The sequence below is a fragment of the Lolium perenne genome, chromosome 4, assembly GCF_019359855.2.
Source record: "Lolium perenne isolate Kyuss_39 chromosome 4, Kyuss_2.0, whole genome shotgun sequence".
NCBI classification, from domain to species: Eukaryota; Viridiplantae; Streptophyta; class Magnoliopsida; order Poales; family Poaceae; genus Lolium; species Lolium perenne.
This window is the reverse complement of record NC_067247.2, coordinates 240,439,755-240,462,580: the sequence shown is the minus strand read 5'-3', so window position 1 is coordinate 240,462,580 and position 22,826 is coordinate 240,439,755. Positions and strand designations below refer to the sequence as shown.

Genomic DNA, 22,826 nt, shown 5'->3' with positions numbered 1-22,826 from the left:
CTCAACGCATTGAACCTAGTGCTCATTCTAGGAAGAAAAAGAAGAAGAAACATAAAAATGTTGTAGAATCCTCTCAACCTGCTAATGATCCTAATAGTATTTCTATTTCTGATGCTGAAACTGAAAGTGGTAATGAACATGATAATGATAAAGATAATGATAAGAATGATACTCCTGATAAAGAAGAGGTTGAAGAAGAACCTGAGAAGCATGCTAAAAATAAAAAGTATACTAAAGAAGACTTTATTGCTGAGAAACATGGTAATGAAAGAGAACCTTGGGTGCAAAAGCAAATGCCTTTTCCTGCTAAGAAACTAAAATCAAAGGAAGAAGAACACTATAATAAATTTTGCGATTGGATGAAACCTTTATTCTTGCAAATCCCTTTGACTGATGCTATTAAATTGCCACCTTATTCAAAGTATATGAAAGATATTGTTACTAACAAAAGGAAAATCCCCAATGAGGAAATTTCCACTATGCTTGCTAATTACTCTTTCAATGGCAAAGTGCCAAAGAAGTTGGGCGATCCAGGTATACCTACTATTCCTTGTTCTATTAAGAATAATTATGTTAAAACTGCTCTATGTGATTTGGGAGCCGGTGTTAGTGTTATGCCTTTTCTCTTTATAAGAGACTTTACTTGGATAAGTTGATACCTACTGATATATCTTTGCAAATGGCTGATAAATCTACTGCTATTCCTGTTGGTATATGTGAGGATGTTCCTGTTCAAGTTACTACTAACTGCTTGATATTAACTGATTTTGTTGTGTTGGAAATGCCCGAAGATGATAATATGTCTATTATTCTTGGGAGACCTTTTCTTAACACCGCAGGGGCTGTTATTGATTGCAATAAAGGAAAAGTTACTTTCAATGTTGATGATAGAGAGCATACCGTCTATTTCCCCAAGAAGATTGAGAAAACGTGTGGAGTTAATACTATTTCTAATGTGAGAACTATCAAAGTGGGAACTATTGATTGTCCTATATATGAGCCTAAAGAAGAATATCAAACTCTCGTGATTGGATCCATATCAATACAATTCAAGGTAACATGATTGATTTGAGGTTTATTTCTTCTTATGCTATGTAAAATTTATTTGGTGACAAGACTTGATCAACCTTGTTAACAAATACCTTTTACATGCATAGAGAGGGTAAACAACATCTCTTTCTTCCTCCACTTGCTCTAGTTGCTGTAGCATTTTTAATTTGCAAGGTTCCTTAATTAATCGAAGATTTCAAAAAATTTCCTGGCCAGTAATAATAAACTAAATACCCAGAAATGTGCGTTTTTCAAAGTTTTCAAAAATTCACAAAAATTATACCGTTGGTCCTATTTTTCGACGAGGCACCTGGGAGCACCAGAGGATGACCTGTGGGGCACCAGAGGGCGCCAAACCATAGGCCGGCGCGGCCAAGGAGGTGGCCGCGCCACCATGTGGTGTGGGCCCCTCTTTGCCCCACTTTGTCATCTCTTTCTCCCAGCACCTCCTCTCTCCCGAAAAAACTCGTACCAAGTTCCTCTCTCTCGCGTTTTTGCTCCAGAGCTCCAGATTTCTCGATCTCTTTGCTCAGCCCAGATTTCTTGCTGAAATTTGGCACATTTGCTCCTTGGTATGTGACTCCTCCACCCATCCAAGTAGAATTTTGTTTGGTTGAGTATATCTTGAATATTTTGCTGCTATAGGTAACATGTTTAGTGAGCTTGCATGCTTGTTCTAAGTGGTAGAAACTAGTTTTGATGCATGATTAGTACTCTAGCAAGTTCCTATGGTAGTTTCCCTCAATTATATGTCACCAAATCAAATTTTATATCATTTGTTAAAAATTTCAGAGAAGCTATGAAGAAGTTCAACTTTGGAGAGTTGTTCAAGAAAGGGACAACCAGCACCGGGAGGCCTTCTAGGGCCGCCACCCAGATTAGGCGATCATACAATGAAGACATCATCGCGCCTAGCTTCGCGCCCGAAGAGGACAACGGGGCTCCTAATGCTTCGTCTTTTCCATGCTATGATTTTCTTAGGAATGCAGGGATATTGGAGGATTTCTTCACCCTTGTCAACAGGGCAGGGTTAACCACCTATGTGGGAGATGAAAGGGAGCAATACTACATGCTCACCAAAATCTTCGTCGAGAGTTTCCAGTTCAACAACAAACAATATGAGCCGACGGTTGCATTCAAGATCTATGGTAATCCTGTTACTATGAAATTGGAGGATTTTTGTCGTGCATTGGATATTGTCCCTGTAGGTACAGCAAGTAGGATTGATGACAACCCCCGGGACTTGTTGGAGCTCTATCGAGGGATTACCGATGATGATTGTCGCACTATTCAGCGTGGCAAGATAAGAAACATTCAACTCCCTGCCATTAAGTATTTTGCATATTACATTGCCACTAGCATTCTTGGTAGGGAGAACACTAGCAATATTTCTAGTTACCATCTTGCTTTCTTGAATATTGCACTTACTGGTCAGACATCTTATCACCTTGGTGCTCTTATTGCTCGCCGCCTGACTAACAGGGGGCCTATTTTTGGAGGAACTATCGCACTGCTGCTTTAACATATCTAAGTCTTCCTATTGATCCTAATGATGTGCCATTGGCCCCTAGGAGACTCGATATTACTGCTATGAAGAGTCATCATTTTGTTACTACTGATTCTACTTTAGATAATATGGTTTATAGAATGTTGTTTTCTGACGGGGATGAGAAAGAAATTCCTCTTCCCCAACCAGGTTTGTTCAGTATTGACAGGCAATCATGGTCGTGCACTAAGGAGGAAGTGGATGAGCATTTGAAGATAAAAGACTTCCACCAGCAACATGACTCCGAGGACGCCGGGGCCTCCTACGACCACACCGTCACGTATCCGGGTGCTTCTTCCAGCACATACCCGGAATACGATCCATCTTCGTCATACTACGGAGACACTACCTCATGGGATCGATGGGATTGAACTCCACTTAGGCCAAAAGCCTAAGCTTGGGGGGAGGTATACCGGCATCACTCATTCTTTGCATATTATGGTTGCTGGATACTTGTACATACTTGTTTTGTTCATTTGAGTGGTTTTCTAATGAGAGGAAGATGATATTTGGGGAAGTGCTGCCTGAAAACAGAATCTGGAATGTTACCGTAAAAATTCTCAAAAATAGCCAGTGTGTCATTTTGAGCTGCCAATTTTTGTGCAGGTTCCCCAGGTTGTTATCTAACTTTCATTAGTTGAACACTTTTCGAGATGAGCAACGTAAGATTTTTGTAAAAATCGATTTCTGTACTGCTATCAGGTTTTGGCAGATTTCTGCCATCTCGCTTTTCTGTGTTTCTTTTAGTTTGTTATTTCTTGTTTTTGTTTTGTTTCCTTCCCAAAACACAAAAAGACCAAAACTATTTCTGTTGTTTCTCTTCACTATTTGTTTGCTTTGGTTTCTTGCATTTGTTTCACTTTATTTGCTATTGCTAGTTTGCTATAAGAAAACCCAAAAAGATTTTGCTTTGTTTGTTTGTTTCCTCTTGTTCTTATTTGCAATTTGAAAACACCAAAAATATTTGCTGTTCTTCTTTGGTTTGTAAAGTTCTTTATGAGTTCAATGGTCTTCGGTGACTGGAGCGTGGTTTTCATTTCATATTATCCAAGCTGCACAAGTGAAAAGGCAATAATGACGATCTACGACAATCTGATTGTGGTGAGAGGCTGGTATGAACTCTATTTGTTTTCATTTTTGTACATATACTCATCCATGTGAGCATGCTTAGTTGGTTCATGTGAGGTATATGTTATTTGAGAAAGTCTAGTAGTTTATGATCTCTCATGTTTAGCTCCAATTTATTAATATGAGTAGCATGTCATGGATGTTTGCTTGCATTGTTTTATTCATAAGTAAGTATGGCATTGTGGTATCCTCCTCTGAATAATTCATTTATATCGACTTGGCACATGCTCACGCATGCATATGACCGAACAAAAAGTCAATTAAGCCTCGATGATCTATATTGCTTCAGAGTTCTTGTATCACTTTTATGCCTCCGTTAATTTATTTTGCCGCAAGCATGATTATGACAGTTACTGCTCTCTTGATTTGTCGCTCCCTAGTCTATTGCTAGCCTTCACTTGTACTGAGCGGGAACGCTGCTCGTGCTTCCAAACACCTGAAAACCAAGTTGTTCCAAAAGTGTCCACTATAAATACCTATGCATGGCATTTCAAACCATTCCAAGTAAATTCTCATGCGCTACCTTTAAAACCTTCAAAATGTTTCTCAATTTGTGTTTATGTTTCATAGCTCATGAGGAAGTATGTGGTGTTTAGCTTTCAACCTTGTCATTTACTTTTGACGGACTCTCATATGGACTAGTGGCACATCCGCTTATCCAATAATTTTGCAAAAAGAGCTGGCAATGGGATTCCCAGTCCCGAATTAATTAACTTAAATAGACACTCCTCCATGGTTTGTGATTGTTGGACGGCACCCGAAGATTCGGTTAGCCATGGCTTGTGTAAGCAAAGGTTGGGGGGAGTGTCATCATCATAATAAAACTAAAATAAAAAGGCACTCCTTCATGGTATGAGATTGTTGGCAGGCACCCGAGGATTCGGTTAGCCATGGTTTGTGAAAGAAAGGTTGGAAGGAGTGCCAAATAAATATGCAATAATTCATGGGAGCCGCTCTTGGAAGTCCGGTTGGCGAGGTAGTTGGTGTACCCATTACCATTCGTTGACAACAACAAACACCTCTCAAAATAATTTTACTCCTGTCTTTATAAAAATGAAAAGCTCTAGCGCATGTTAATCCCTGCTTCCCTCTGCGAAGGGTCAATCTTTTACTTTTATGTTGTGTCTCCATTATTTCTTTGAGCACTATCTTGAGAGCACAACTGTCATTCTTAGTATAATATGCTTGTCTCAAAATATGATTGATTGTGGTATAACTTTGATGCATTTATCTTTTGACAATCACTATTTCTAGTCTTTCTATGAACTCCAAAGGTGCCCGGGCATTTATGTTTTGCCAATCAAATACAGGCAAGCGAGATACCACTTTATCATACTCTCTTATGAACATTGCAATCTTGCTTATATACATGATTCATGATGCTTATTATTAATTATTGGTACCTCTTCATGATTGACATAGCTGTTAGATGATCTTATTTGCATGTATCTCATTATGAACTACTTAAGTATTAGCCATAGCATGAGAATATATACATCATATGAGCAAATGTGTTCGTGAAAGTTCTTTTATCGCTCAGTTGTTAACTGAATTGCTTGAGGACAAGCAATAAGCTAAGCTTGGGGGGAGTTGATACGTCCAAAACGTATCTACTTTCCCGAACACTTTTGCTATTGTTTTGCCTCTAATTTGTGCATTTTGGATGCAACTAACACGGACTAACGCTGTTTTCAGCAGAACTGCTCTGGTGTCTCGTTTTTGTGCAGAAATCCAACTTTCGGGAAAATCCTCGGAATTTATGCAGAAGGCCCTATTTTCCCAGAATAATGACGGAGCCAGAAGGACAATTAAGGTGGAGGCCCGAGGGCCCCACACCATAGGGCGGCGCGGCCCACGGGGGGCCCACGCGGCCCTGTGGTGTGGCCCCCTCGGCCGGCCTCCGACGCCCTCCTTCGGACTATTTATCGGCCTCGACCTAAAAACGCACGGAGAGAAGTCGAAGTCGCCAGAAACCCTCCAGAACGCCGCCACATCGCGAAACTCCGTCGCGGGAGCCAGAAGTCTCCGTTCTGGCACTCCGCCGGGACGGGGAATTGGAGGAGATCATCGCCGCCATCACCGCCAACACCTCTACATCAACCAACCATGTTTCCCCCATCCATGTGTGAGTAATTCCCCCGCTGTAGGCCGAAGGGGATGGTAGGGATTGGATGAGATTGGTCATGTAATAGCATAAGATTGTTAGGGCATAGTGCCTAGTGTTCGTAATTGGTACTTTGATGATATTGTTGCAACTTGTTATGCTTAATGCTTGTCACTAGGGCCCGAGTGCCATGATCTCAGATCTGAACATGTTATTGCTTCATCAAGATAATCATTGTTTATGGTCTTACCTATAAGTTGTATACACATGTCGCTGTCCGGAACCAATGGCCCCGAAGTGACAAGAATTGGGACAACCGGAGGGGATGGTAGCGATGTGAGGATCACATGTGTTCACGGAGTGTTAATGCTTTGCTCCGGTACTCTATTAAAAGGAGTACCTTAATATCCAGTAGTTTCCCTTGAGGCCCGGCTGCCACCGGCTGGTAGGACAAAAGATGTTGTGCAAGTTTCTCATTGCGAGCACGCACGACTATATATGGAACACATGCCTATTGATTGCTTTGTACTTGGACACCGTTTTATTATTATCTGCAAATGCCCTGCTATGATTGTTACATGAGTTTCTCTCATCCATGCAACGCCCGTCATCCGTCCCCGTGCCTACAGTATTTTAATCCTGCTGTTTACTAAAATCACTACTGCTGTCTTTGTTACTCGTCCGTTATTTCACTACTGCCATCGCTTATAAAACTGTTACTACTGATAAACTCTTGCGAGCAAGTCTGTTTCCAGGTGCAGCTGAATTGATAACTCCGCTGTTAAGGCTTCCAAGTGTTCTTTGTCTCCCCTTGTGTCGAATCAATAAATTGGGTTTTACTTCCCTCGAAGACTGTTGCGATCCCCTATACTTGTGGGTCATCAAGCTCCTACATGTTGATCTCTTTGGTCCACCATCTCATGAAAGTCTTGGAGGAAAGAAGTATTGCCTCATCATCATCGATGACTATTCATGCTATTGTTGGGTATTCTTCTTCAAGTACAAGAGTGAGACTCAACGGACCATGATGGAGTTTGCCAACCAAGTTCAACGCAAGTACGACAACAAGATCCTCGCGATAAGGAGCGATAATGGAACGGAGTTCAAGAACTACACATTGGATGACTTCCTCGGCGAAGAAGGAATGCAACACCAATACTCCACGCCATATACTCCCCAACAAAATGGGGTCGCCGAAAGGAAGAATCGAACCTTGATCGAAGCCGCTCAAACCATGATGATGGAATACAAGTCCAACTACAATTTTTGGGCGGAAGCTATCTCTACCGCATGCCATGCTACTAACCGCCTCTACTTTCGCAAAGGTCTTGAGAAGACACCATATGAGGTCCTCACCGGCAACAAGCCAAATGTGTCATACTTCAAGGTCTTCGGATGCAAATGCTACATACTTGTCAAAGACACGCTCCTATCCAAGTTTGATTCAAGAGCTCAAGAAGGGATTTTCGTTGGCTATGCTACGGATTCTCACGCCTATAGAGTCTTCAACAAGTCAAGTGGACGTGTTGTAGAATCTTGTGATGTGACATTCGATGAAGATGATAGATCTTTGGAGGAGCGAAGTGCTTCTTGTGAGAAAGGAGATGCAATTCCCCCGGATACCATAGGAAGGATGGGTGTTGGCATTCGCCTACCTCAAGAGCTACCTTCTATGAGTACCGGGGAAGGACCAAGTTCCACCCAAGTGGAGCCATCTACACCACAAGGCCAAGCTTCTTTCGTTGATCTAACAAATGCAAGTCAACCTCTACAACAACCTCAAGTTCAACCTCAACCTCAAGATCAACCTCGACATCTACAACAACAATCAAGTCCAAGTCCACTTCAACAAGTTCAAGAACAACACTCACCGCAAGCTCGTCTACCTCAACACCCAACATCAAGTGACCAAGGTCAAGCCTCAAGTTCTTCTCCGAGTGGTTCGAGGATAATCTTCATGGACAATAATATTCCCAATACCCCCGAGCCGTCCGGATCTCATGACAATGTTGCCCCTTTCAACGACAATGGAGGTCAAGGCGAGGACCTAAACCGTGATGAGGGCCAAGAGGACTCACAAGAATCATCTTCTCTAGCCGACACTCGCCGTGAAGATCCTACAACAAGACACTTGCGTCTCAAGTCTCATTCCTTGCAAAATATCATTGGTGATCTAAAGAGAAATGTTACCACTCGGAGGCAACTTGCAAACTTTTGTGCGCACCACGCCTTTGTCTCTAAGGAGGAACCACTCAAAGTTGATGATGCTCTCAAAGATCCCGATTGGTTGAATTCAATGCAAGAGGAACTCAACAACATTCAAGAGGAATGATGTATGGACTCTCATGAAGCGACCCGATCATTGCCGCAATGTTATCGGCACCAAGTGGATCTTCAAGAACAAGCAAGATGAAAGTGGCACGGTCATCCGCAACAAAGCAAGATTGGTGGCACAAGGCTATTCTCAAGTCGAAGGCGTGGACTTTGGTGAAACCTTTGCACCCGTTGCAAGGCTTGAGTCCATCCGTTTGAGATGTCAATGATGGGTGAACTCAAGTACTTTCTTGGGTTCGAGATCAAGCAAATGCGACAAGGCACCTTCATCAATCAAGTGAAGTACCTCCAAGACATGCTCAAGAGCTTTGATATGAAGGATGCCAAGGGGATTGGAACTCCGATGCAACTCAAGTGTCAACTCACTCTTGACGAGGCCGGCAAGGCGGTGGATACTGATACGTCCAAAACGTATCTACTTTCCCGAACACTTTTGCTATTGTTTTGCCCCTAATTTGTGTATTTTGGATACAACTAACACGGACTAACGCTGTTTTCAGCAGAATTGCTCTGGTGTCTTGTTTTTGTGCAGAAATTCAACTTTCGGGAAAATCCTCGGAATTTATACCAAAGGGCCTATTTTACCAGAAGACTCACGGAGCCAGAAGGGCAAGCCAGGTGGAGGCCCGAGGGTCCCACACACCAGGCCGGCGCGGCCCAGGGGGGGGCACGCCGCCCTAGTGTGTGGCCCCCTCGGCTGGCCTCCGATGCCCTCCTCTGGACTACTTAAAGGGTTCGATCTAAAAAAAGCGAGGAAGAAGTCAAAGTCGCCAGAAACCCTCCAGAACGCCACCACATCACGAAACTCCGTCTCGGGGACCAGAAACTCCGTTCTGGCACTCCGCCGGGACGGGGAACTGGAGGAGATCATCGCCATCATCACCACCGACGCCTCTCCATCGACCAGCAATGCTTCCCCCATCCATGTGTGAGTAATTCCCCCGCTGTAGGCTGAAGGGGATGGTAGGGATTGGATGAGATTGGTCATGTAATAGCATAAGATTGTTAGGGCATAGTGCCTAGTGTCCGTAATTGGTACTTTGATGATATTGTTGCAACTTGTTATGCTTAATGCTTATCACTAAGGCCCGAGTGCCATGATCTCAGATCTGAACATGTTATTATTTCATCATGATATGCATTGTTTTATGATCTTATCTGCAAGTTGTATACACATGTCGCTGTCCGGAACCAAAGGCCCCGAAGTGACAGAAATCGGGACAACCGGAGGGGATGGCGGTGATGTGAGGATCACATGTGTTCACGGAGTGTTAATGCTTTGCTCCGGTACTCTATTAAAAGGAGTACCTTATTATCCAGTAGATTCCCTAGAGGCCCGGCTGCCACCGGCTGGTAGGACAAAAGATGTTGTGCAAGTTTCTCATTGCGAGCACGTACGACTATATACGGAACACATGCCTATGGATTGCTTTGTACTTGGACACCGCTTTATTATTATCTGCAAATGCCCTGCTTTGATTGTTACATGAGTTTCTCCCATCCATGCAATGCCCGTCATCCATCCCTATGCCTACAGTATTTTAATCCTGCTGTTTACTATAATCACTACTGCTGTCTTTGTTACTCTGCTGCTGCTATCTCACCACTGCTACTGCTATAAAACTGTTACTACTGATAAACTCTTGCGAGCAAGTCTGTTTCCAGGTGCAGCGAAATTGACAACTCCGCTGTTAAGGCTTTCAAGTATTCTTTGTCTCCCCTTGTGTCGAATCAATAAATTGGGTTTTACTTCCCGCGAAGACTGTTGCGATCCCCTATACTTGTGGGTCATCAAGACTATTTTCTGGCGCCGTTACCGGGGAGCATAGCTTTATTTGGAGGTTCACTTGGACTGATATTGTTCGCTGCAAATTCTCCATCATGGGTAAATCTCGCGATTCTAAAGTCGCCATATTACCATCCATTACAAGAAAAGGTACAACTCTGAGTACCTCTGCTGCTCTTGATTCACCATCTGTGATAAGTCAACTTGTTTCACCGCCGCAAGCTTCACTTGCTGGTACTTCTGCAGAATCTGAAAACTCTCATAATATTGATAATGTTTCTGCTGTGCTTGATGATAGTGGTTCATTGGGATCCTTTCTAGATGCTACAATTGCTAGGTCTAGACAAATTGAAAATGCTGAAACTCCTAATGAAAATGCTGCTACACCTGTTAATTCACCTGAACTTGATTATTCTAGTGATGATCCTGATGAGGATTATGTGGATCTTAATGATGATTTTATTAATAGATGCAATGCTATTACTGATGCAAGAAAAATTAAAAAGTTTCTCGCACAACATACTGTTAGACATAAGTTATCTCCTGATCCTAAATTTGCCACATCTCCTATATGCATTAAGGATAAAGATTATGATTTTTCTCTTGATCTATCTCATATAGCTATTGTTGAGAAAACACCCTTTTGTGGTACTGAAAAATAAAGTGCTGTAGAACACATGAATGAACTTTCTTCTATGAGTAGCTTGTTTTCTGATGATGTTAAGATGCGCACTTATTTCGTTGCTAAATTTTTTCCTTTCTCATTAAAGGATTATGCTAAAACTTGGTATAATAATTTGCCTCCTGGTTCTATTAAAAGTCCAGGTGATTTGCTTAATGTTTTCTTTCGGAAATACTTTCCTGCTAGTGCTCAACATGCTGCTTTACAGAAAATTTATAGCTTTGACCAGGAAGATGGAGAGAAATTGCCTGAAGCATGGGCAAGATTTTTCTCTCTTATCAGAGCTCGACCTGGACATGATTTGGAAAAGCATGATTTACTTGATATATTTTATAGTGGACTAACCGTTGAGTCTAGAGCATATTTGGATAGTTGTGCTGGTTGTGTTTTCAGGAAAAGAACTCCAGACAAAGCTGAAAAATTGTTGGCTAAAATAGGCCGGAATCATGATGATTGGACTACACCTGAACCAACTCCGACGCCAGTATTGAAGAAGAGGGGTTTGATTAAATTGAATGATGAAGATATGAGGGAAGCCAAGAAATCTCTTAAGGAGAAGGGTATTAAATCCGAAGATGTGAAGAACTTACCTCCCATAGAAGATTTATGCGAGATAATTCCCCCTTCATCCATGATTGAGGTAAACTCCCTTCAACGCTTTACTAGGGAATACACTCCGTATTCAAAACCTCCAGCTCAATGCTTAGATGAGTTTGATAATTATATTGTTAAGAAAGAAAATTTTAATATGAGAGTAGAGAATCATCTAATGGAAAATTCTCAAGCTATTAGCAATTTGCATGATATTGTGGAGAGAACCTCCAATGATGTTAAGATGCTTGTTAAACATTTTCAAATGGTTCAAACTCAAATTGATAAACTCACTAAAGTGCAAAATGACTTGTTAAAAAATAATTCTAAAGAGAAACATGCTTATGAAGTAACAACTAGAGGCGGTGTCTCTACCCAGGATCCTCTATATCCTGAAGGGCATCCCAAAAGAGTTGAACAAGATTCTCAGCGAATTGAACCTAGTGCTCCTTCTAAGAAAAAGAAGAAGAAACATAAAACTGTTGTAGAATCCTCTGAACCTGCTAATGATCCTAATAGTATTTCTATTTCTGATGCGGAAACTGAAAGTGGTAATGAACATGAAAATGATAATGATAAGAATGATGTTTCTGATAAAGAAGAAGTTGAAGATGAACCTGAAAATCATGCTAAAAATAAAAAGTATACTAAAGAAGATTTTATTGCTAAGAAACATGGTAATGAAAGAGAACCTTGGGTACAAAAGCAAATGCCTTTTCCTGCTAAGAAATTAAAATCAAAGGAAGAAGAACACTATAATAAATTTTGTGATTGGATGAAACCTTTATTCTTGCAAATCCCTTTGACTGATGCTATTAAATTGCCTCCTTATTCAAAGTATATGAAAGATATTGTCACTAACAAAAGGAAAATCCCCAATGTGGAGATTTCCACTATGCTTGCTAATTACTCTTTCAATGGCAAGGTTCCAAAGAAGTTGGGCGACCCAGGTATACCTACTATTCCTTGTTCTATTAAGAATAATTATGTTAGAACTGCTCTATGTGATTTGGGAGCAGGTGTTAGTGTTATGCCTTTTTCCCTTTACAAGAGACTTTATTTAGATAAGTTGATACCTACTGATATATCTTTGCAAATGGCTGATAAATCTACTGCTATTCCTGTTGGTATATGTGAGGATGTTCCTATTCAAGTTACTAATAACTGCTTGATATTAACTGATTTTGTTGTGTTGGAAATGCCTGAAGATGATAATATGTCTATTATTCTTGGGAGACCTTTTCTTAACACCGCAGGGGCTGTTATTGATTGCAATAAAGGAAAGGTTACTTTCAATGTTGATGACAAGGAGCATACCGTCTATTTCCCCAAGAGGATTGATAAAGTATGTGGAGTTAATACTATTTCTAATGTGAGAACTATCAAAGTTGGAACTATTGATTGTCCTATATATGAGCCTCAAGAAGGATATCAAAATCTTATGATTGGATCCATATCAATACAATTCAAGGTAACATGATTGATTTGAGGTTTATTTCTTCTTATGCTATGTAAAATTTATTTGGTGGCAAGACTTGATCAACCTTGTTAACAAATACTTTTTATATGCATAGAGGAGGTAAACAACATTTCTTTCTTCCTCCACTTATTCTACTTGCTGTAGCACTTTTGATTTGCAAAGTTCCTTAGTTAATTAGAGATTTCAAAATCTTTTCCTGTCCAGTAATAATAAACTTAATACCTAGAAATGTGCATTTTTCAAAGTTTTCAAAAATTCACAAAAATTATACCGTTGGTCCTATTTTTCGAAGACGCACCTGGGAGCACCTGGGGATGACTAGTGGGGCACCCCAGGGTGGCACCCCACAGGCCGGCGCGGCCTGGAAGGGGGGCGCGCCACCCTGGTGTGTGGGCTCCCCCTTGCCCCACTTCTTTATCTCTTCCTCCCACTCTCTTCTCTCTCCCGAAAAAACCAGCACCGGCTTTCTCTCACTCGCGTTTCTGCTCAAGAGCTCAAGATTTCTCGATCTCTTTGCTCAGCCCAGATTTCTGTCTGAAATTTGGCACATTTGCTCTCCGGTATGTGACTCCTCCGATTATCCAAGTAGAATTTTGTTTTGTTGAGTATATCTTGAATATTTTGCTGCTGTAGGTAACATGTTTAGTGAGCTTGCATGCTTGTTCTAAGATGTATAAACTAGTTTTGATACATGATTAGTACTCTAGCAAGTTCCTATAGTAGTTCTCCTCAATTATATGTCACCAAATCAAATTTTATAATGATTGTTGAAAATTTCAGAAAATGGAGTGGAATAGACATCAACTAAACCAACAAGAATTGGAGGTGCGACAAGTCATGAGAGTGAACCGCGAAGAGGGAGTATACCCCTCTTACTACCCGTGCACAGATTTCATGAGAAGTGCAGGAATCTTTGAAGATGTTCGGAATCTAATTTCTCGTGCAGGGTTGAATGATTTTGTTGACGGAGAACCATGCCAATATGAAAAATTGACTATGTCTGTTGTGCAGGATTTTAAGTTCAACTGGTCGCAATCTAACCCCATGGTTCAATACAAAATTTATAATAAAACTGTCAACTTGCCATTCGATGATTTTTGTACAGCAATTAGAGTGCCGCAATGGGGATCATGCGAGAAGATAAGGGGATCGCCGCGAGAGCTCTTAAACCTCTTCGAGATAATTTGTCATGGAAGGAGCTTCTCGGAGGATGGTGGTAAAATTAGTAGCATTCAACTCCCAGCTATTCGCTACTTTGCTTATTTCATTACTAAGTGCGTCCTTGCTAGAAAGTATGCAAGTAAATTATCTATCCAGGATTTAGCTTTTCTAGCTGCTGCATTGCAAAGTAATAAGGCTTATAATTTGGGTGCGTTGATAGCTTATAGACTTGCTACTAACTGTGAGAAGGGCGGAATTTGTGGAGGTCTCGTCCCCTCTCGTTTACTAGCTTTGCATGGTGTAGAACCTCGCCATCTTGATATTCAACTTCCCATAGAAAAACTTGACATACTCTCCATGATTAAACATGAATTTGTTTCTGATTCATCTAATTTGGGTAACCTGTTTTACAAGATGACATTTTATAAGAAAACTTGGAGAATAACTAAGAAAACTGAAAAACTGGTAAGATTGTCTGCGCCTGTTCTATTTAACCTTGATTCCAGGGAGGATTGGTTACTCACAAAAGGTGCACTGAATGCACACATAGAGGGAGGAGGCCATCATGCAAGAGACAACACGGAGGAGGCCGAGGAACACCTCGACTCGTCATCCGATGCAGCAAGTTCTTCGCATCAACATTTTGGACATGTGGAGCCTCCACGCTTCTCTTCTGCACAGGGACCTCACTATGACTACGCCATGTATGATCCACCGGCGTGGAACAGCGACCCTCGCTGGGGTTGAACTCCACTTAGGCCAAAAGCCTAAGCTTGGGGGGAGGTATACGGGGATCACTCATTCTTTGCATATTATGGTTGCTGGATACTTGTATATACTTGTTTAGTTTCTTTAAGTGGTTTTCTAATGAGAGGGAGATGATATTTGGGGAAGTGCTGCCTGAAAACAGATTCTGGACTATTACCGAAAAAATTCTCAAAAATAGCCAGAACATTATTTTGTGAAGCCAATTTTTGTGCATGTTCCCCAGGTTGTTATCTAACTTTCATTAGTTGAACACTTTTTGATTTGAGCAGCGGAAGAATTTCTTAAAAATCGATTACTGTACTGCTGTCAAGTTTGACGAATTCCTGCTGCTTTGCGTTTATGTGACTCTTCCAGTTTCCATTCTCTTGTTTTTGCTTTGTTTCTTGCCTAAAATACAAAAAGACCAAAAATATTTCTGTTGTTTCTCTTCATCATTTGTTTATTTTGGGTTTCTTGCATTTATTTTGCTTATTTGCTATCGTTGGTTTGCTATAAGAAAATCCAAAAAGATTTTGCTTTGTTTGCTTGTTTCCTTTTGTTCTTGTTTCCAATTTGAAAACACCAAAAATATTTGCTGTTCTTCTTTGATTTTGTAAAGTTCATTATGAGTTCAATGGTCTTCGGTGGCTGGAGCGTGGTTTTCATTTCATATTATCCAAGCTACACAAGTGAAAGGCAATAATGACGATCTACGACAATTCGACTGTGGTGAGAGGCTGGTATGAACTCTATTTGTTTTCATTTTTGTACATATACTCATCCATGTGAGCATACTTAGTTGGTTCATGTGAGGTATATGTCATTTAAGAAAGTCTAGTAGTTCATGATCTCTCATGTTTACATCAAGGAATAACATCAATTCCACTTAAGAATTACATCTAGCTGAACATATGGATTACGTCAAAAGTAGACATGAAATTACTACTGGATCGGCAAGGAGTAAAAAACAACCAACATGAAATTACTTATACTCTGACATATGGATGCTACACCAAGAACACATTAGAAATGCTTCAAACTTGACAAAGAGTAACATCCCACGAAGACATAATTACTTCTAGTCTAAGATATGGATTTCCCACCGAAAAATTACTACTAGCTTAACAAGGAGTAACATCCCATCAAACATGATTGCTTCTAGCTTGGCAAAGAGTATCCCATGAACATATGATTACTTCTAGCTTGGCAAAGAGTAACTTCGCATATACAGAAAGTTACTTGTTGCCGGTAGTGAAGGAGATGCAGAGGCGCATGATCCAGATAGCTCCTGGCAGCGGAAGGAAGTGGAAGGTGGCTTCACCGTGGTAGGAACTCCGACCGCTGCCGACGCCGTGCCCTTAAACTAGCGTGTGAAAGCTTGTCAACAAGGCTGAATGCCTGAAGTCGAATTAGCTGGATTAAATCAATAGTTCAAAGCCATGACTTGAAACCGTTTGAACTAAAGCCCAAATTAATCTTAGAAATCAACCCATTCAAACTAGTCCAAATCAGACCCATAGTAAAACCAAAATAAAAGTTGGTCTGAACCAAACCATTTCCAAGTTACAACTTACAAGCACAACTAAAAGATGAACTACCTCTGTAGACTAAAACAATGAACCTCCACCTATGCCTATCTCATTCATACACTAAAATAAAGAATTACTTCCGGTCCAGATATAAAGTTACTTTGGTACAAGTAAAAGCTACTATATGACCATAGTTACTTTTCTATAAAACATAGTTACTTTGGTACGGGTAAAAGCTAGTATATGACTCAAAATATAGAGTTACTTCGCTATAAAACAGAGTTACACTTCAATACAAGTAAAACCTACTTATTGCTCAAATATACAGTAACATCCCATCCACACAAAATAATGAACTACAACATCACAATCTGAACAGTTCCATCCGGAATATGCAACAACAACAAAAAAGCTAGAACGAAATCAACCTCAGCAGATTATTAAAACTATACAAGTGCTGAAATGAACACGAAATCATAAGTGCACACACGGCTACGAATGAGAACCAACAACGAAGTCAGCACACAGTAAAAGCTACTGTGTGACTCAAAATATAGAGTTACTTTGCTACAAGTAAAAGCTACTATGTGACTCAAAATATAGAGTTATTTCTCTATAAAACATAAGTTACTTCTGACATGAATGAGCCCAACCAAAAAAACTGATTGTCCTAAACAAAGTTTATATGCTAACCTATGACAGATGTTTCAATGGTGATCACCACAGTCCGTTAGGAGCCAATTGCTTGTGTGTGCTGCCCCTCAGCTCCTAGCAGCCAACAAAACACATGATCGTACCGTTTAGCAGCAACAAAAATGATGGACTATACATTGAAGACATCTAGGCGCAGTGTGTCTGTGGTCTGCAGCAGTCAGCTAACTCTAGTCCTTCTCTTAACTTCTTGGCACGAAATCAAAACAGAACAGCAAACATTCAGTGGATTAATTAGTCTCCTGCTGGAATGAATCACCAGGATACACACCATGAGCCAAAATAAGTCAGTGCTAAGGCATAACACTTGAAAACCACATCGAACACTACACCATATGGTCCTAAACTAGGCCCAGCACAACGCATGTGAACAATTGAGACTATAGCCAACATTAGGGCATGGTAATCAGAAGCTACATCCAGCACAACATAGTAAAAACTGAAGAGCTAAATCTCCTACATGCATGACCTAACAACCTTCTTGATGGCGAGCAGCTCGTCGGAGTCTAACGACCTTCCGCCACCAGATCGGAGGGTTTCCCTCTCCTCCTAACCCTTTCCCGACGGCGCTTCTTCAGAAGCCGGCGGCCGTTGAATCTGCCCCGCGGCGTGGGAGGAGGCGGCGCAGGGGCCAGGGGCTCTTGGGAACCGTCACGAGAAGCCTCATCCTCATCCCCCAGGACTTGAGTAGGTGAGGGATTCATCCTCTCCCTAAATCCCCTGCCGGTACCGCCGGATGCGGACGAGGAGGTGGGCTCGTCGAGGGCCATGCCCCGGTGGAAGCATATGAAGCAGGGCACGGAGTCGAGTAGCTCGTGCCGCGGCCGCTGGGTTGTCTCGTCGCATCGGCGGGGAGCGCCCTCACGGCCATCAGCGGCGACAGGAGGACGAGACGGAGTGGAGACGGGGAATGGAATAGGGGGCTCTGAGTCAACGCACGATGCGATGAGGCTCAGAGAAGAAAAAAATACACCACCCGCTTCAATTAGCGAGGACCGCACGACGCGGATCGCGCGGCCGGGATCGGTGAGCACGCTATAGGGCAGATTGTGGTCAGCCAAGATTTAGGGTGACTTCTTTTTGGCTCCTGCTTATGCATAAGCCGGCTTATACGAAACGGTGGGGAGAAACTGTGGTGGGAAGAAGCTCCTAGAAACTGGTTTCTCCTATTCTTTTGGGCTTCTGAAAATTTAGCTTATTGATGTGTTGAGTTGTAAAATGTTTACAACGCCCCTAAATAACTTATGTATAATATTTTGAGTTCTATGATATTTTTTCATTAAGCTGGAAATGTTATTATGTAGCAAATTTTATACCAAACCCTCCCATAAACTTGGATTCAAGCTAATTGCAAAGATCTCAAGCTAATGGGAATTTTTTTTGAGCTAATTACAAGGAAGGGGAGCTACTTTTCACGGTTGTGAGCACATCGTGCAGATGAGGAAGGCGTTGAGCGCCTCCTGTGAGTGCTTGGCCGCCGGTGTGGAGTCCTTGGGTCGTCGGCCACGGTCTCCTGATGCGGATGGATCACGGCCGGAAGAAGGTAGGCCGCGACCGGTGGGGGCGGAGCGGCCAGCTCGTCCTCGACGCGGACGTGCGGGTTCAGTCGCCGGCGCGAGTCGCTGCTTCGACTGGAGATGGGGATGCGTGGAAACAGCAGGGGAGGAGGCGGGGAAGAAGGCGGGATGTGCCCTGCTGGAGCGGCGGAGCCGGCAACGGGTCCTGCGGCGGCGACGGGTCCGGTGGCGGCGACGGGTCCTGCTGGAGCGGCGGAGCCAGCGACGGGTCCGGCGGCGGCGACGGGTCCGGTGGCGGTGACGGGTCCTGCTGGAGCGGCGGAGCCGGCGGCGGGCGGAGGGCCGGCGGCGGCGGAGAATGTCGCCTAGCTCGCCATGTCCACTGTGCGGGATTGGAGGAGACGATGCGAGGAAGAAACAAGAGGGCAAATAGGGATACCGGTTCGACTTTGCACGGAGAAGCTCGGGAAACTGCTCGCTAGCAGTTTCTCGCTAGACACAGGAACCTGGCTTCGCGGTAGAAAGAAGCCCTGGAGAAACTCTCCCATTCTTTTGGGCTTCAGCGGCCTGGAACCTATAAGCTGGGCTAGAAGCCTAAAAGAAGTCACCCTTAGATTACTAGATGTAACAAACCTGGTTTGGGCTGTTCTTTATAAACAGCACGCCAGACACCCCCAATTGGTGTGACAGTCAAACCAAAAACCCTTGGCATTGCAAAGCTTTTCAGGTGAATGAAAGTACTGACAAGAAAATGGAAATCGACTGGGAAATAGCTGCATGACGGTGCTAAGTGCGATGTCACCTGGGAGCTCACATTCGAAATGCAATGCCGCAACCAAGAGCAAGCGCTGGGCTCTCGCGTCCACCATCGCACTGGACTTACCAGGTGACATTGAGTTCGATCGATGAATCGAGCACGGTGTTGTGACCATTCACTACATGTGTACGTGCAAGCTAGAGCTAGGTAATAGCTCATTTGCGAGAACCAAGCAAAACCAACGGATGGGATACATGCTAGCAGTTCCCTGAGACGACGGTTTCATGGCTTTGCTGACAAACTCGTCTGATAGATCAACGGCTCAAACATGATAACATTATTAAAGGGCATCATCCTGATCAAACACGGGACATATTGCAATACGTATATGTGGACCATTCAGAAGAAAACGATTTTGAAGTTAGCGTGTAACAACCATGTGAAGTAACAAATAGTTTGAACCCCTTACACATGCTGAAATATTTGATCGTACATATTCAGTACTAGTAGTATTTGCTATTGTTCCTGCCAAGTAAGAAAAAACACAGGTCCATTGATCGATCACTCCATGGAACACTGGAGTAGTTTGCAAACTGGACAATTAATTCTCATCAGTAATCGCAAAACGCAGTTAAGTGGTCATCTGACTTTGGAGCACTCTGGACACAGGAGGCGGCCTTTAGAACGACACTTTGAGCAAGCGACCAAATCAGCTGCGTTTGTTTCAGCTCCAAGTGATTCGTAGATATCCTCCAGCATGCCAAATGTGAAGGTTCCACCTTTCCTAACAGAACCTACTCCTTTGCATTGTGAGCATGCTACCATGCGAAGATCACCGCAGCGCTTGCACATGTTTAAAGACCTGCAATACATTACCTCTTTTAAGCAAACGAATGGGTAATATCTGGGTTTCAATACCGATGCTTCATTTTTGTGTCTCGCGAGCAATTAGTAACAACATCATTGCAGTGCAATACTCATTTGATAACAATTTAGATCACTCCATTTGTTCAGAATTTTTTTTCTCCAACATACGATTTACTTTTATTTCCACTTCTCGTATTTCAGCTTCTGCAGATCATATATGCTCATTCTTACAGTTTGACAAATAAGTGGATTAGCTCAAAAGAACTGCAGGGTGGTGGCATGTTTTGTACTGTAGTATCTAAGCACATCCTTGGATCCAAGCTCTCAAGTTTCTACTTATTTATGTTTAATTTAAATCATAGCATGACACTATTGCATTGTCAAAGCAAAATTATTATGTTCAAACTGGCCCGGTCACCCCAATTAGCTCAATCCATCTGTTCAGAACATATTTCCCCAAGCGGGAGTCATTTCTATTTCCACTTCTCATAGAGTTTCTGCTGGTCATATATGATCTGTCTTTTGAAGGCTTGCAATGCAGCATAGTTTTTTTAGGCCAAAGAAGGGTACTTGGGTTTCATTGCAGACGCCCCATTTTGTATCTGGTTATATAATTAGCAACAACGGCATCATTGAAGTGCAATACTCACTTGATAAAAGGGTGTGTGCATCTACCGGTGCAGAGGTTGGGGCACTCCCCATTTCGAAAAAAAAAAACTCACTTGATAAATTAGCTCATTGTGTTTGGCCAGAATAAATTCCACGATACACGGTCCTATTTATGCCCACTTCTCATATTTTAGTTTGTACTAGTCACATGTGCTCTCTATTTTAGTTTAACATAAGGCAACTAGTTCGCAACTTTGCATAAACTGATGGATCTCTACCACAGGATAAAACAAACAAATAAATCGAAGTGTGTGGATTGGACAGCCACAAAAGGAAAACATAATCCACATTATAAATATGTGAACTGCACGGTGAAAGAAATATCCCTTAAGTAGTTGGAAAGCTTATTTATTTAGGTTTAATATATAATCCTTGGATCCAGGCACTTCAATCCCGCTGCACTTCAATCCCGCAGCACTTAATCTTCAAAGGAGTCACTCCTAGGTTATATCGATGCAGACACAAATTCAAAGATGAACTGACTCTTCTGGTTCACAACGCCAAACGCAAATCATATATGGGACTTAAAGCATGGGTGCACAGCTTTGTATAGTTCATTTGCTAGTTTTGTTCTCTTTGATGCTGCTCTCTAGCACTATGCCTGTACATAAACTCTTTTTTAAAATTAAAATAAATAAATATATGCAGTGAGGAAACTTACTGTTCGGCTTCAAAAAATCCCACTGCACTTAAGTTTCAAGCATAAAATGACACCATTGTGTTGTCACAGCAAAAGTATAATTTTAAAACTGTCCCCACTGCTTGTTTGATTTCATTTTATTTTTGTTTGTAACTACTTCATTCGGTTCCTTTCCTATGAGGCTACACGCGTTCTACGGTTGTAGCAGGGAGCCAGGGAGGACACTGAATTCCGCTAACATGAACTGGCAGTGAACGGAATTGGCGTGCACCCAAGAGCAGATGACAGGGGATCAAGTAAGCAAGAAGCGGCCGAGGACCTTCTCTGCGAAGTGGCGATGAAGCCGTCGACCCTTTGCGCGGCGATGCTGGCGCCGAGCAGAAAAGCACCCACCGCAAAGCCGGCGATCTCGCTCTCCGTCAGTCCCTCCATGCTGACGCGAACGAATCCGCAAAAAGCTGGATGGATTGGGGGATGAATGAAGATTTGGATTAGAACAGAGAAAACCAGAAAAATCCTTGAGAATAACAATCCAATCGTCAAGAAAGCTAAGATTCGTCACCTAAACCAGAAATCGATCCTAGCCTCAATGGATCTCCACTCCACGCCAATGCAGTACCACGGAGGAGGACTGCGAGAAAAATTCCTTGCAGGTGTGTTCTTAGGCGGGAGGATGTGGAAGAGCGTTTGGCGGAGAGGCTATGGCGAAGAGGATAAGGGGGCAGGCCTTTGCTCCAGGGTGGTTCTTTTTTCCATGGTTTAAAATAACGGGTTTAGAGCAGAACGCCGTCTCCAAATAAATATTTAGTGTACGAAAATAAAGGTTTTTCATTTAAATTTGATTATATATTACAAAATTTGAATGAAAACGGCTAGATTTCATCTAAACCCTAGCCTACTGACAGCCCGGTGGTGCGTTCAATGGTCCTGCCACATCGTCGCCTCCCCTCCGCCGCAGCTCCTTTTGCGCGCGCCGCCTCTCCATGAGTAGGGCGGTGGCCAGACGCCGCTGCTCCAGCAACGCGTCGTCGCCTGCCCTCCCATGCTGCGCCGTCTGGAGGGAGAGCTCGACGGCGCAGTGAATCTGCGCCTCTTCGCGGGCATGAGCGGCATCCTGGAGCTTCTTCTCCGACTCGAAAGACTCGACGAGCGCGCGCTGCTGATCGGCCATCTCGTTCGGGTGCGGCCTGTCATGGTCGGACCACTCGAAGTCGTCGTCCTCCTGCTCCGTCTCCTCCTCCTCCGCCTCGGCCTCCGTCTCCTACTCCTCCGCCTCGGCCTCCGTATCCTCCCCCTCCTCCTCCATTCGTGCCTCCAGGCGCGCCGCCAACGCGTCGGCCTCCGCCGCCAACACATCTGCCCGCCTCCCCCAGGCCGCCTCCGTTGCCGCCATCGCCGCCTCCCGCTGCTGACGCTCCACCGTCGCCAGCTGCAACGACCGCTCCATCGACTCCCACCGCCGGCGCTCGATCGCCTCCCACCGTTCACGGTACTGCGCCTCCCGCTCCTCGCGCTAGCGACGACGCT

General features: G+C 43.0%; 1 protein-coding gene across 1 annotated transcript; it reads right to left on the bottom strand.

The window, feature by feature from the left end:
• Window positions 1-19,525: 19,525 nt before the first annotated feature.
• LOC127332486 (uncharacterized) lies at window positions 19,526-22,048 on the bottom strand. Its single transcript, XM_051358790.2, has 3 exons — window positions 21,862-22,048; window positions 21,619-21,757; window positions 19,526-19,985 (listed from the first exon to the last, which is right to left on the bottom strand). Exons 2-3 carry the CDS (start codon window positions 21,729-21,731, stop codon window positions 19,763-19,765), a joined length of 336 nt encoding a protein of 111 aa, XP_051214750.1. The 5' UTR covers window positions 21,732-21,757; window positions 21,862-22,048; the 3' UTR covers window positions 19,526-19,762.
• Window positions 22,049-22,826: the final 778 nt, after the last annotated feature.

Excerpts from the sequence above, each read along its gene's own strand:
- LOC127332486 (XM_051358790.2), bottom strand. The coding sequence starts at position 21,731 with ATGGAGGGACTGACGGAGAGCGAGATCGCCGGCTTTGCGGTGGGTGCT. Across the intron at positions 19,986-21,618 it reads ATCGCCACTTCGCAGAGAAG|GTCTTTAAACATGTGCAAGC; the intron begins GTCCTCGGCCGC and ends AATGTATTGCAG.